General features: G+C 42.9%; 1 protein-coding gene across 3 annotated transcripts in view; it reads right to left on the reverse strand.

The window, feature by feature from the left end:
* dmxl1 (Dmx like 1) overlaps window positions 1–15,245 on the reverse strand; it is a 53,520-nt gene that overhangs the window by 20,554 nt on the left and 17,721 nt on the right. For all 3 annotated transcript variants that reach the window (XM_079686800.1, XM_079686801.1, XM_079686799.1), the window contains exons 18-34: window positions 14,995–15,213; window positions 13,009–14,219; window positions 12,522–12,783; window positions 12,209–12,342; window positions 11,621–11,807; window positions 11,385–11,495; window positions 10,622–10,791; window positions 10,196–10,293; window positions 9,896–10,061; window positions 8,625–8,753; window positions 8,344–8,482; window positions 6,557–7,347; window positions 5,990–6,070; window positions 5,447–5,614; window positions 3,718–3,906; window positions 3,388–3,464; window positions 814–935 (exon numbers count right to left, since the gene is read on the reverse strand). In XM_079686800.1, the coding sequence (XP_079542926.1) occupies window positions 814–935; window positions 3,388–3,464; window positions 3,718–3,906; window positions 5,447–5,614; window positions 5,990–6,070; window positions 6,557–7,347; window positions 8,344–8,482; window positions 8,625–8,753; window positions 9,896–10,061; window positions 10,196–10,293; window positions 10,622–10,791; window positions 11,385–11,495; window positions 11,621–11,807; window positions 12,209–12,342; window positions 12,522–12,783; window positions 13,009–14,219; window positions 14,995–15,213 (4,254 nt within the window). The remainder of the gene's footprint in view (window positions 1–813; window positions 936–3,387; window positions 3,465–3,717; window positions 3,907–5,446; window positions 5,615–5,989; window positions 6,071–6,556; window positions 7,348–8,343; window positions 8,483–8,624; window positions 8,754–9,895; window positions 10,062–10,195; window positions 10,294–10,621; window positions 10,792–11,384; window positions 11,496–11,620; window positions 11,808–12,208; window positions 12,343–12,521; window positions 12,784–13,008; window positions 14,220–14,994; window positions 15,214–15,245) is intronic.

Raw genomic sequence — 15,245 nt, forward strand, 5'->3', positions numbered from 1 at the left:
GCATCTTCATTTATTTGAATGAACATAAGCAGCGTCGGATATTTGATCAATCCAAAATACACCATCTAGCTGCTGTACACTCAAACTTCTCGTCTGCAAACGCAATGTGTGCTCATGTTCTCAAAACAACCGCTTGTTTAAGATAATATTAAGCCTTTTTTAAATGTTCTTATTATCAAGCTTTACATATTCACTATAAATGGCAGTTATTACATTACATTGCATTTAGCTGACGCTTTTATCCAAAGCCACTTACAATAAGTGCATTCGACCAGGAAGATACAATCTTGAAGCAAACAGAATCATATAAGTACATCAGGTTTCATAGAGCCAAACATTTCAAGTGCTACTCAACTGGCTTTAGATAAGCCAGCCCTTTATTAGTATATAAGTGCTTTGTTAGTAATTCTATCGCTCGAAGTGGAGTCTAAAGAGATGAGTTTTCAGTCTGCGCCGGAAGATGTGTAAGCTATCTGCTGTCCTGATTTCAATGGGGAGCTCATTCCACCATTTTGGAGCCAGGATAGCAAACCCACGTGTTTTTGCTGATGGGAACTTGGGTCCCCCTCGCAGTGCGGGTGCAGCGAGCTGTTTGGCCGATGCAGAGCGGAGTGCACGTGCTGCGGTGTACGGTTTAACCATGTCCTGGATGTAGGAAGTGCCAGATCCATTCGCAGTTATAAGGCAGTTAATAGTACTACTGACAGTTGGACGAATACATTGTTCGTTTGGGTCTTCTACTTGTTTAAGATAGAGAAATATGCTTTTCTCTTTTAATGCTGGTTAAGCTGAGGTTAGTGTTGGCTGAATTACCTGGCCACTGTGCGGGGGGGGTGTTGGGCTGAACGGACTCGTCCATGCTGACGGTTCGGGCAGGCTGCTTCTGAGATAGCAAAACACTCTGATACACGATTCCTGTGAAGTGGTTCACATGGCTGAGGGAGACAAAAGAAAGCAAGCACACAAGACAGTATGAGGACACATATTAAACATTCAAGGTTTGACTGAAAAGTGGAATTTCAAATATGTATTTTAGTGGTGTAAATATATAAAACGTCTAAAAGTTTTAACTTTGATCTGAATTCAGAGATGATGTTTTCAAAGTTAGAGTCAACAAGCTCTGTTCTGTCAAGATATGAAATACTAATGGCTTTATCTCCGGCTAGCGACCCATCTATGCTGTTTGGTGGTAGAGAAGAAAAAGCTTTCTGATGACGGAAGATTCAGTACTCAATTTCTCACGTCAAGTTGCTTTTCAACTAGTGCACACACAAAAACCTTGGATTCTTGCAGAAGAAATACAACAGGGAATATGGGATGTATAACACGGCAGGGAATCTATTAAAGGTGGGGTATGTCATTTATTTCAGAAACACTTTTTGTTATATTCCATGGAATGCTCTTAACATCCCGATAGCAATGAATATCTTAAGTGCAAAAATGTAATCTGTGGAAGCCGTGGCGCTGTAAAAAGCACGACCGATCATCTGAGCCGGCCCGGCTAAAATAACTGGATGGCCTACCTGCCTGTCAGCCTTCCATCTCGTGCCCTCATTGGTCATGTGCGCGTTCGTGTGTGTTGAAGGAGGGGCTCTGTGAGGAAGTCTGAAGGAAGGGGCAGATTTCTTTCGGTTGTGTATTTTCAAATTCTAGCGCATTCGAGCTGTTCTCCATTCTTACCTACCCCACCTTTAAGTTTTCAACATCCAATAAATCCACTTTAAGCCTCTGCTAAAAAACATCAACCGTAGACTCCACATCGAAAAGAATCTAAAAGACCAAGGGAACTTTATTCAGAAGAAGTGGTCCAGAGTCTGTCTGGATTTCTCAGAACAAATTTGAATAAAAAAAGAATTGTATGATGCAACAGAAAGCACAGCAAATGTAAAGTCACAGTATCCTCTATATCTATATACTGTGATATAGAAGTACCAACACAATTAAACTGAATTAACATGTAAACCGACAGTAAAGAGCATGACATGTATCAAAACACTGCCAACGTGGTGGAAACTCTATTCTAAACCATAGCAACCTATGTCCTGAAATACTTTTTCAAAAATCACACACTCTTATCCCTGTGTCTCTCTTGCACACCCAAGAGAAAGACACAGAAGCACAAGTTCAGCAATCCACTGCGTTTTTTTTGCTGAAAGAATAATAAATGTTTTCTCTAAAAACTGTCTTTCTTACAAATCTTTTAATCCATACAAGCAAAACTATCTCTGGGGTCACAACACTGTTGCTTTAAAGGTCCCAGTCTGGTCAAGCATAAATACAAATGATTGGTACAACATCAAACAGTCTGGCAGAAGCATGACAGGAAGTCACACAGCAGCACAGCTGTAATACAAACACACGCAACCACCCATCCAAAGTTAAGATCCCACTGGGTTTTTGTCAAAGTGATTGGAGTTTATAGTACATACACGTCTTTAACAAACATCTAATTAAAATGTACAATAAGGGTGACAAACAACACCCTTGGGAATATCATTAATCATTTTGAACACGATCACATCAGACAAGTGACCAACATGTTCTTCTCTATCAATGTCCTAAATCACACCACCATAGCACTTTGTAAAACAGCCTAGGGCATGTGCTGAGACGCTGAGACGTTTTCCATAAACAAAGTCATCTTGAAAAGCCTTTTCTACTTTATTATATTTGTAATGTTTGACTTAAGATGTGTGCATTTTCTTTTAGCTTGGTTACCAGTAGACATGTCCCTTCCCCCTTTTCTCTTATTATTCTGCTCCAATAAGTTTTCACACACACACACACACACACACACACACACACACACACACACACACACACACACACACACACACACACACACACACACACACACACACACACACACACACACACACACACACACACACACACACACACACACACACACACACACACACACACACACACACACACACACACACACACACACACACACACACACACACACACACACACACATCATTTTGTCTTTCAAATGCTAATGCGAAGAATAGGAAAGTCAGATCACTCTTGATAAATAATCCAGTGTCTATAGAGCTGTTATGGGGTCAAGGTGAATGTGGCAGGAAATTAAAAAAGAATGTATCAAAGTAATCATCACTTAGGTCATATAAAGAATTCAAGAAGCTCGGTCGGAGAGAAGCTATGAAGAAGATGCACATTTTGAACTCAATCAGGCTAAATGAGACACTGGGTTCTTGGGATAGGCAAAAATATGTTCCCTTAAATGTGCAAAATAAGTAGATGGCTCAAGGGTTAATGATGCAATAAAGTTCACTATGAAGCTGCAGATGTACCCCCTCCTCCCTGTGACATGACAGCCCAGATGCTCAATATCTTAATATCCCAGCTTGGGACACTAACCTGTGGGTGTGTCCATCACACAGACACTGATAGATACAGGCGGACAGGGAGGCAGCCAATGTGTGCATCACATAGATCTGAAATAAAGGGAAATCCAACGCATTAAATAAAGTTTTAAGTACGCAAAAAGTCAATTAAACACACAAACATTTAAAAAGAACTCTGAAATGTACCTTTTACAGTTGAAAATTTAATTTTGTGGCCATGTTTCCTCAAAACCTCCAACATATGTTTCATATCTGTACTGCAGATTATTATTAGTTAGTAGCCAACATATACTGTATGATGACACCCATATATCTGCGATACGCTTATATTATCCATCCTTACCTCATTGTTGACAACATCAGGGTGTGGAGGAGAGTCCAGTGAATTGATGGTCTGTAAGATGTCATGAGCCAGGTTGGTCAGGTAGACGATGGGATTGGCCACCACCGTCTTTACGTTTGCCGTGCAGGCCATCAGGAGGGGGATGGATGTTGGTTGGCAACATGGCATCACCGCCTGCAGGGAGTCATCCTGTGGGGGGGGAATCAGAGTGCAAGGTGTCTACAGGTACACTAATACAAATGCTAGTTTTGACAATGTACATTATGTGTAACAACAACAAATATTTAAGTGTTCACAATGAAGACTCATAGCACCTATGCAAAGGGACAACTGCATAACCACAAGTCAACCTCACACCACAGTTAGCCTTAAAAGTAAGAGCAGATATCTCAACTTGATCAATCCTTTTTCTACAGGGTAAAAGAGACAGCTCTCAAAGGGACCGGGGATAAAAGAGGTGATGCTTTGATCTGTGAAACAAAAGCCTGTTCCTGAGACAGAACAAGTCATAGAACATCTAATACTGAGAGAGTTCTATGACGTGTTTTCCAGTGCTTGTGTGAATGACATTTAAGACCTAAAAAGAAGAGATAGCAACGATGGGGTGCTTGGTTTTGTCTGCGTTTACTCCATCCCTGAACATGACTCTCTGTGTGCAAGAATACCACAGGCTTATGTTCGTCACGCTTGATGAATAACATTCAGTTGTCACTAACCTTCCCAAAACAGAAGCTCTACAGACCGAGTGAAGTTTAACGAAAAGAAAAACTCTGACATTTCCTCGACAACAATAGAGAAACTTGACAGCCAATGGGACCAGAGCTGGGACAACAACTGCTTTGATTTCAGAATCAAAGGAAGAGTAGACAGAACTCCCGTTGCTAGTTGACGGTTCGTTCATTCAAGAGAGTTGTTTACCTCCTGAAATTTGACTCTTCGATAAGTAAGCCTAAGGCAAGGTCTCCCTCAGGAGCTCGGAGAATCAGCACAACCTGCCAGCCCAGTACTCAGACTATCGCCAGCGCACGATGAGTGGGTCTGAGTGAGTAAGTGTGCGTTTCAGATGGTTTCATGTTCATCTTTCTCTGACCTGTTCGAAAAATACTGCAGCTCTGCTTTCCAGTGTGAATGTGTTTACATGCTGCTCATTGGTTTGGGTGTTTCAAAACGTTTTTTTAACATCTGTCGAGTCAGGTATGTTCAGACCAACTGACTTATAAGATTTGGTGAGGCTGCACAACCTTTATTAAGGAGAATCAGGCACGCTGTAAATGTATAACTGATCAGCCTCTTAAATTTAATTGGAAAATATTTGGTGATAAGTCGTCTGTCCCTTTTATTCAGAGATATTTCATTCTTTAATGTTAAAAGATACAAAAATAAAAGCAGACTAGGAAAGGATTTCCGAATGTTATAGGGACTTGGCTTGGCAACTGGAAGGTCACCAGTTCAAGTCCCGGAAAAACCAAGTGCTACCGAGGTGTCCCTGAGCAAGGCACCGTTCCCTACACTGCTCCCCGGGCGCCGTTCATAATGGCAGTAGTATACAGTAAGTATAACAAAAAAAAAAGAATACCATATTAAGTGACTTATCGATGAAGAGACTAATTGTTTTATCCATTTCATCAGCAACTTCATTTATTACAGTGACATCAACGACAGAGCCGTACTAACTTTAGCCGCTCAAAAGAGTCAGCAGCTGCTAGTTTGCATTTTTATTTGTAATTACCTGGTGAGACTCTTGAAGCAACAGAATGAGCTCCATGCGCACAGAGGCCAGTCCTCCTCCGTGGGAGCCATGTAAACTGCAGTAGCTCAGAAACATCCTCAGTAGGGGCTGGTTGCTCTGCAGCCAGTGCCACCTGCTCCTCTGGATGTCAGCACGAGGGCTCCCCGGCTGGAAAATATTTACTTTATTAGTTTCATAGTCAGATTTATCAATACCAACATAAATAAGCCAAAGTCTTCCAGCTGACAACACAGACCTTAATGTGTTCTGTCAACAATGAATAAAGTAGCAGGTCTATGACATGTATTTATTTTAAATACATAGCTAGAATTGAATGTTAATCCATTTATAATTCGATTTGCTCTTCAAACTGAAATAGAAGAAAATGTTCTGCAGCAGTTGAGATATCCGAGGTCAACAGTGCTACAATCTTTTCAATTTACAATGTTTCAAACTGTGTCAAGACAAACTGTTCCGTTGTGTTGCATTGATTTTTGTCATGAACATCGGACAAATCTATAAGCCTCCACTATGAACGCCCACCTGTTCCTCCTCGCCCAGCCCGGAGACAGACAGCTCTGGCAAGCAGGGCTTGTAGCTGCAGCAACGCTGGAGAGCCACGACCTGGGTTAGAAAGATACAAAATATATATTGGGTTCAATTTGTCCTGCATATGTTGGAGAGAAAGACAAAACGTTTTACCACATTGCAAACAGAAGAAATTCACAAGAGAAACTCTCTAGAATTATCATCAATATGATGTTTATATGTACTAACAGAGATCAGATCTTAAAACAATGAACTTAAAGATGAGAGAGATCTGTGTGAATATCACTTTTTGGACCAACTGAATTTCCTCCAATTGTTACAAACCACTGAGAAAACAGACAAACAGTCAACAAGAGAGACATAGATGAGAGGCAAACAGCTGTTTATATGCTTCTCTCCCTGCTGATTTTATACCGTTCATAAATTAAACTAATATTAAGAACTGTTGGTGCTACATGAATGCGAGTGCTCGGATTAATAAATATAATATGTGGCTAACTTAAATATTATGGAGTTGACCTTTTAGTATGTTTAAGTGTTTAATCATGTGTGTGCCATTACCTCTCTCTCTAGCCACTGGTAGAGCTGGTAACGTAGCTTCCCTCCATCCAGTTCATAGCCCGTGGACAGTGTCCGCAGCTCATTGGTCATGATCTTCAGGCAGGCGGTGAACTTCAGCTGGGCCGCCAAGATGTCATTAGAAGGAGCGAGGAAGTCATCCTCGCTCTCCTCTCCTGGCACAGTCTCCATGAGCGGCGACATGGCATCCTGCGCATCCTGAAACACACTGCTGCCGTCTTCAGTTCTGCCACTCTTACCATTTTTTGTTTCTTCTTCATCCTCATCTTCTTCATCATCTTTGTCACTTTCCCATTTCAGCTCCAGGGGCTCATCAGGATGTGTCATCGACGGCTGGCCGGTCCAGTCAAAACTCAACACTGAATCTGAGTGGCTGTTGCACAAGCTGTTCCTGTCTGACTCGTAGCCGTTCAGAGCCGACTGAGACCAGTCCTGCTCTGAACCTTGTCCATCTTTGCTCCCAACGCTGAGTTCAGCCGCGATGCCTGCACCCTCATGGTGTGGGAGTTTGGAATGCTTGCGGACTTTGGGCATCTTGGAGAGGACTTCAAGTGCCAGCATGGGGCACCCAGCCTGAAGGTGTGCGTAAGCAGCTGTAAAAAACAGTCTCCTCTCCTCCAGGCTGATGGAGTCTGCCCTGCGGCGCTCAGCGGTCAGTCCAACTTTAGCCTTCTCCGAGGAGCCAAAGTGGCGGCGAAGGAGGAGTGGGTGGGTTCGAAGGTAGGTGTAAAAGTTGAAAACCTCAGGGTTACAGACAGACACTGAAGAGGAGCCTAAAGTACCAGCAAAAACAAGCTGTGTTTTAGTTCGAGACAGAAATTGAGCTGTATTTTCATTCAACTTCTCAACAAATTGAGGCATCCAACCATGTAAGCACTTAAACACTGAAAAACTGCCCTCTGTGTTTACTTAAAGCTTGGTAAAGAGTGGAGATACTAGTTCAAAAACAGTCATCTTATTGAGAGCCGCTGACTGACAGAAACCATGTCTGTATGACTCATACTGAAAACCAGCAAGGACCGCACCTAATCCCTAAAGTAGAGGAACCATTTCAATTTAAGCCAGTGTTTCCTGCTCTGTAAATTTATAAGAATGGGCTTTGAGAACTTTATTAATGAAACACATGTACCACAGAGATGTGACTCTGGGACTGGTTTGGCTCCTAATTAGGGTTGGGAACCGAAACTCGGTTCCAGATGAGAACCGATAAGAAAATGCCTGGTACCGGGTACCCATACAAAATACACCATTTCGGTTCTGTTTAACGGTTCCTAAACGCAGTAGACCCTGTATTCCACGGGGTCCGTCTGCACCGCGGCGACCCGGTGGAATACAGGGGCGGACTGGCCATCTGTGTGTTCTGGAGAATCACAGAACGTCCGGTCGTCAGCGGGCCGTTGACGGCCGGCCGGCACCGCCCTTCATTTTTTAAAAATGGCATCATGTAAGTTGCGCTGACAGGCGACAGAGGTCCACAGCTTGGAAATTTGAGCATTCAAATATCTTAAAGGCTTCAGGGAGTACACACTACATCGACTCTAAGATTTCGATATTTGAAACTGTCAGATTCTACTAAAAATTATTTTCTTTTTCTCTTCCATATAAGGTATTTCAACGCATTTTTTTGAGTATTAGATAAAGAGTGAAACTTTAGCATAATAAGAACAAAACACACGTTTATATTTGCTTTGAAGTCCCCCATTCTACCTTCCTAATTATACATTTGAATGGAGTGGAGGAATAATAAAAGCAGAGCACTGCGGACCTACCGGTGTCACATTTGCTTTCCGTGGACTGGGAGCTGGTTCTGTCAGCAGGCTGCTCGAGGAGAGTGTCCAACGCTCTGCTGTAGTCCTCCAGGACCCAGTGAGCCATGCTACGCAGGAACGGATCCTTCTGGGCGGGAATCTGACATTTGGAGAGAATTACAATGGCTCATTATGGTTTCTGCTGTTCGTTAATTAGCAAAATGCTGGAGAGTCAAACAACAGTGTACAGTTTAATGAAGATGTGCAGTGAAAACACAAGCTTCAGGAGGATGTACACAAACCAGCTTGTCTTGTCCCAGAACATTTCTCCGGAGGATCTTTTTGTAGGTGGATGCTGTTTCAAACTCGGACTCATACAATCTGGAGATCACCAGTGCAAGCTGTAGGTCCTGCATTTTCTCTATACACACCTGGAGGAGGAGAAAAAGCATTTCTTCACTGACTGTTCTCATTTCAAAAAAGCTTTCCGAGCATTTGACACAGACCTGAATTGTGTGAGATAAGCAGACAATTAATGTGTATTCAGGACAAAGAAGGAATAATTAATATTAGAAGGTATAGCTTTCTGGTTTGTTTATCTGTAGAAAAAGAAAGAAAATAAGCAAAAAATAATGCTAGAAATAAAGTCTCAGCGCAATGCAAAGAGTTAATAGCTGAAATTGTTGTTGTTGCTCCCAACTGGTGAGGTGTGAGCTGCATTTTAATGAGACTACCTCCCATCCACGGAGTCAAAGTCAATGATAGCCCTTTACCTGGGTGACACTCATTTACATAAAGTGCTCAGAGAAGCTCCAGTAACTCACAGATTAAATAATGTGACTCATTGCTTCAGGGATGTTCAAAAGAGAAATGTCCTTAGATGAACTAAGGGCTAAGCAAACAAGATGACCGGAGCATCCCTCTTGATATGTGAGCAAAAAGATGGAGATTTGTGTGTGTTTTTGTGGCTTAACCTAACCAGCATAAATAGCAGTAAACCTAGTACAGCTATGTAAATCGTTTAAACTACAGCTTTTCTTTTAATAACGCATAATGATACGCAATTGTACAAATTAACAAACAAAAATGATGCAAGTATATTTTCAAGAAATGAAGGTAGTGGGTAGTGTCCCCATTCACAGGGCTTTAACAAGAATGTGTTGATGCTGGTTTATAAATATATCAACATGCTTCTCACAAAAGCCGGATAGACAGCAACACCCAAGAGTAAATTCGCCAACATCAATAATTCTGCACTGTGCTAAAAGCGCTTGACAAAGAAGCCCCTGTGGGAATCTATTGAGCCGTTTCAAATCATAAAAAAGGATGCCACACGTTACAGGAATACTGCAGCCAAGATCTGTTTATGTGAATGTGGTTTCTCCGCTTTTAATAAGCAGTCAAACACTATCCTTGACTCGGAATTATTGGAAAAAAAGACGAGCGTACAATGCTTAAAATGAGCACTTGACTGAAAGCAGGGTTTCTAACTCAGGTAGGCAGGCTGACAAGTGGAACCCGCAGTTGAACGAAACAAGTCTTCTTGCAAACAGTGTGTCTATTTTCCACTTGCCTCCACAGCATCCTTTAGGGAGCCGGCTAGAAGGAAGAAGGCTGCAGAATGCTGGAACCGCTGCTTCCCCAACAGAGAAAAGGCGTTCTTCAGAGCTGCCTTCCTCCACCTGTCCTCACTGAAGTTGTTGCGGAAGAACTCTGTCATTTTGGCATTCCTCTGAGATCTGGAGAGAAAGACATTATGAATTCAAAACAACAATACTTGTGTCATAGATCTTTAGTTATCTGACAGAAACAATCTTGTTTCTAAAGGCAGGGGGAATAGATTGATTTTATATGAAATAACAGTTTTTCCTACCTGTACAATCCCCAGACCACTGCCTTCTTCTTCATTGCGAGGTAAAATATAGCTGCATCCAGAGGATCATTGTTTTTCTGTAAAGAAGTCTTGGCAACCTGACAACACAGAGGAAAACACACATTAAGCTCACCCCTTTTTATTTGATAGAAACCTCAGCTAAATGTCATTTTCACCTACCTGATGGCACTTTATTCATAAATGAAGCAATCAATATGCAGTAGATAGAGCTAACACTAATGGCCAACCTTCAAAGCCTTTATGTGACAACTTATTGGATTTGAGCATCTTTAAAAGGATTTTTCACATAGGAGAGAAGAATGCGTCTGATGTACTTTCGTCTAGACAGGGGACAAACGGCAGAGACACCTGACAGATCTCTACTGAGTGCATTCATTAGTTAACTACTGTCACTGGACGCCTCACCTTCTCTATACACTTGCGTAACTTGTTGGTGCTGCGCAGCCACCAGCCCACGCCCATGGAGCGCAGCTCCGGCCAGGTGGGCTCTCCCTTCTGTAGAGCAGGCAGCATGTTCAGCAGCTCCTCCTCAGCCTCGGAGTGGAAGGCCCAGGCATAGTGACATGTTGACAGGCCTGAAGAGAGAAGGAAACAAATTAAAGAATGGAAAAGGGAGAAGATTCTGTATTTCATAAGTAGAGTATCAACACTGTTTAGTGACTAAAAGCAGGTGTGCAGTATATATTAAAAGCAGTGAGTTGCATCATCCAGCTGCAATGTTGTGCAAGGGGTCATTGAGAATTGATATCGTAGTGTACATCGATGAAGAGCCTCTTGTTCACCTTTTTTGCTTAGACATTTACTGTCAAAGATCTACAATGGAGACATCAGTAACCTCCTTGGCCTAGCTTTAGAGTTCTTTATAGAAATACCTCTATGATACCTAGGTGGACAATAGATCTATATCCAAAAGTAGGGTGCAGGGCGACAAATCTTCAGGCAGCAACCTTGAAACTAAAGTTAAGTCTTGCAAAATCATACAAGGGGAAAATATGATAGAGATTTTAGACAATATTTGCCCATTTTTAGGAACATAAAGGTAGTTCTTGTTGGATTAGAACATGTATATTTCTATTAGTTTTGCCCTGTACAATGAGTTGAATATATTGTGTGTCAGCTATGAAATGCCCCCAATGAAAGCTATTTGAAACCCACTTCCCCACGTTACCTTGCCGTAGCAGCTGTGCTCGGTGTGCTGGAGGCAGCGAGGTAGAGAGGAAGGTGTGGAGTCTGACGGCGAGCAGGAACTTCAGACCGCACTCATCCAGCGTCTCTCCACCTGGTCAATCAGACAGCTCTTATTACAACCTCTAAACCTATTTACATGATGTTGTGAAGCACTTCTCTTCTGCGGGTCTATCTATTTCAAGAGGCCTTATTGGTTGTATCCTTTTCCTGATGTACCTTTGCTCTTGCCTTGGCTGTCCTTGAGGTCTGTGCTTGTGGTGGCGATGGTGTCGGCCAGCGCCATGAGAGACATCTGCTCCATACGGGTCAGTCCGGGCAAACTGGAATGCAGGAGGTGACTGGACAGAACCTGAGCATGCTCTGGACCGAAGAATGTCGGACTGTACTGCGACAGGTCAATAACCTACAGATAGGAAATAAGACAGGACAGTCTGTAAAATGATTTGAATTGCATTTTTTATTTGTTTAATAAAATAGAGAGGGACAGGAAATAAGGATAAAACAGAGAATATGTCATGGCTGAAACTCAAAACAAATGTAATGTATTGAATATACAAGCTTTTCTAAATGTGTAAATCTTTTGGCAATATCTAGAGACCTAACCATCACAAGGATAGATTCTGTATGCATTAGCTAGGGCTGTCGTGGGCTTTTAAGGCAGCAGTATGTATAAAATGAACCTTGACATGCGCAATTATGCATATCTAAGTTTTTTAACTCAAGTACCAAAAGAGCCAAAAATGTTGCCGTCCACTCTCATTTTTAAAAATGATTGTAACCAAGCATAAGTCAACAGAAACGGACCTTGTTTCCCGTTTCCTCTTGATCATCTTCCAGAGGGTCCAGATCCACGATGCTGGGCGCTTGAAAGAGCTCATCATAGACATCAGCGTGACTAGAACCGTGCCCACTGTCTCCACTCACACTGCTCACTTTGTCTGTAGGTGGACACAAGACGGAGATAAATTATACAAGATATGCATTTCATAAGAGTAGATTGTCATAAAATAGCAAAGAGCAGGACTCTCACCAAAGAGTGGGATATTATTCTCAGTCTCTTACACTTTGAGGATAATTATTATTATTATTATTATTAAACCACAAGTTGAACCCTCACCAGGTTTAGGTGACGTGTCCTCATCATCGGCTGCCAGCAGGGCGTAGAGAGGCAGCGGAGGGATGGAGCTTATCTCTGTGTAGTCAGGGGGGGAGTTCTCTGCTTTGCTGAACAGTTTGGAGTCTCTGGCCGTGCTCCCTCCGGCGCTGATGGTTCGAGAGCGCAGGCGTTTCTCAGGGTTGGTCGTACTGTCTTTAAGAGCTACAATTTCTCCAGCAATGCATTTCACCAGATGGGACAGGATGGCTTTGGCACGGTGAACCTTAGATAGACAGATGATGTGACAATATATATTTAAAATGATAAGTCACAACAAAGGGTGAACATGTGAATTTTTCATTATTTTGTAAAATGTTTAAGTTTGTGTTATTTCTGCTTCACACTTTATGAATTGTAATAATCTAATAAAACTGAGCCGAGTGATTTTATGGAAGGAAATCACCAAAAGAAAAGATAAGACATTAGTTAAGTAATTTATCGAACGTACCCTCCCGAGATCCATGAGCTCCAGCAGCTGTACAGGGTGGTACTGGGGCAGAGTGGGAAAGAGTTGGTGAGCTGCTTCAAAAAGCCCAGAATCTTCCTTCTCCAGCGGCAGGTCGTAAGCTGTTCTCTTCCCACTGAGTTTCTGAGCAAGACTCATCATGGATCTCGTCAGGGCCCTTTTTGGAGGGGCCAGTGTAGACATGGGGGCCCCAGAGCTGAGCCCCTCCTCCTGGCTCTGTCTGACGGCAGAGATGATGGAGGAGACGCTGCTGCTCATGTCTGTGTCCTGGGCAACGCTGGCTTTGAGTGGGGCCGGGGGCTGCCACTGGGAGTAGACGTGCATCTCACAGTCCATGCCTACTACCAAAATGCCATCTCTCACCCAGGAGAGGGACACAGGAATGGGTAAGGAGCCTTCCACAGAGGAGACCAGATTGACTGAGCGCAGCAGAACTAGGCGGGACGAGCTCAGGTCTCTACTGGCCTCTGATGACAAACCCAGTTCTGGAGGTTTCCCAGAGAGACGGCCGTACATATAAATCTTCGTGCCGATACCAACAGTGAGGACATGTGACCCGTCTTCTTGCGAGACCCAGTCCAAATGAACCAGACTCGCACTACTAGAGGCAGGACAGTACTGGTTAGGTATAGGACAGTCCATGGCACCTGGGATATTGGCACTTTCTGTGCTGTCCAGGACTATGGTCTGCTCTAGAATCCACTGTGAGCCACCAGTGGACTCGCACTGAAAGATGCTGATGTGGACCAGTGGCTCATTGGTGTTTGCTTGGTTGGGGCTGGGGGTGAGATTTGGGCTATGCTGTACAGTCACAGTTGGGGTCATGTGGGTGTTGTTACTGTTTATAAAAGGGGAGGAGGCCAGAGTAGGAGGACAAGTCAAAAGTGCCTGAGAGTTCAGGTAAGGTGTTGAGTTGAGAGGGGAGTTTGGTGTCTGCCTGTAGGCGACTGCGATCCGTCCCGAGTGGCAGCAACTCACCTCTATGGGATGACCTTGCACGCTCACTGCGCTGCTGTTAGGAAGCATTCCCTCCACCAGCAGAGGCCACTCTTCCCACTGGTACAGCAGGTTGTCCATACTTGAAGGCTCCATGACTGTACACCTCCAGAAACGCACCTTTCCATCTGAACAGGAAGTAGCGAGCAGGTAAGGCAGACGATCAGCTGGCAGAGAGCATGATGCGCTCAGGTGACCTGCAAAGAAGAAGATTGTTATTCTGCATGAAGTTTTAATTACAAAATGTAATTTGCTTTCAGACTATAACTTTTTGTGAACTTCTTTGAAGTTTTTCAGTTTCAAAAAGGTTTAGTTAGGCTATAGGCTGTGCAGATAGCAACATTAAAACAGTTTATAAACTGTCTAAATGTATATAGGACTGAGGCGATTGCATAGTTAGAAAAAGCCTGTGTATTTTGGATATTTTGTGGGCTTTCTCGATAACTTTCTAAAAACAATTCCAAGCCCTGTATAAACTGCTGAAAAATATCCCCATGTTTGTCAGTATGAAAAATATTTAATAGTTACAAAAAACAGAAAAAAACTCTTTCTGGATCAATAGCTCTTTCTTAGTCAGAATGTCAATATGTTTGCGAAAAGGTTATTCAGGTCAATGTTTTCAATCACTTTCTAACTTAAGGCCAATTTCTTCAGAAATGAAGTTCCCCTGGCAACAACAAATGTGCACCTTACTCAATACTGGTGTCTGTAAATGCCTATAAAATCTGCTAAGTGTCCACATCTGTGCTGGGCTATTATACTGGCTTAACTGCATCTTGTTTTATTTATTACAAATGATCACAATACTGCAACTACCATAATTAATAATCACTGTGGTTCTACATTTTGTCATACTTAAAAAGTATCGTGTTGTACTCAGGGTCTGTGTGCTCGAAACTGCATGTCACTACAAGGTGCTGTTCACAGACTTTTGTATTACGTGCACGAGTGCGTGTCCTCATTGTCCCTCACCTGCTGAAGGAGTCACACTGATGGCCTCCACCCCTTCTGGCAGAGCCATCTCTTGGCTGTAGAGCCTGTGTGTTGTGAGGCTGAGGCGACAGGCACTCTGCAGATTTGAAGTGCAGGGTTTACTCTTCTGAGGTACTGGAGAACCGAACGTGTCAAAGCTAAACGTAGAGCTGTTCATATCAGAAGCTGAGCTGGCATCGTTCTTCGTCGAGGTCTCTTCTGTGGGGAAAAGGAATTCATCGATTTACTTT

The sequence above is a fragment of the Notothenia rossii genome (assembly GCF_949606895.1).
Source record: "Notothenia rossii genome assembly, chromosome: 6".
In the NCBI taxonomy this organism is placed as follows: Eukaryota; Metazoa; Chordata; class Actinopteri; order Perciformes; family Nototheniidae; genus Notothenia; species Notothenia rossii.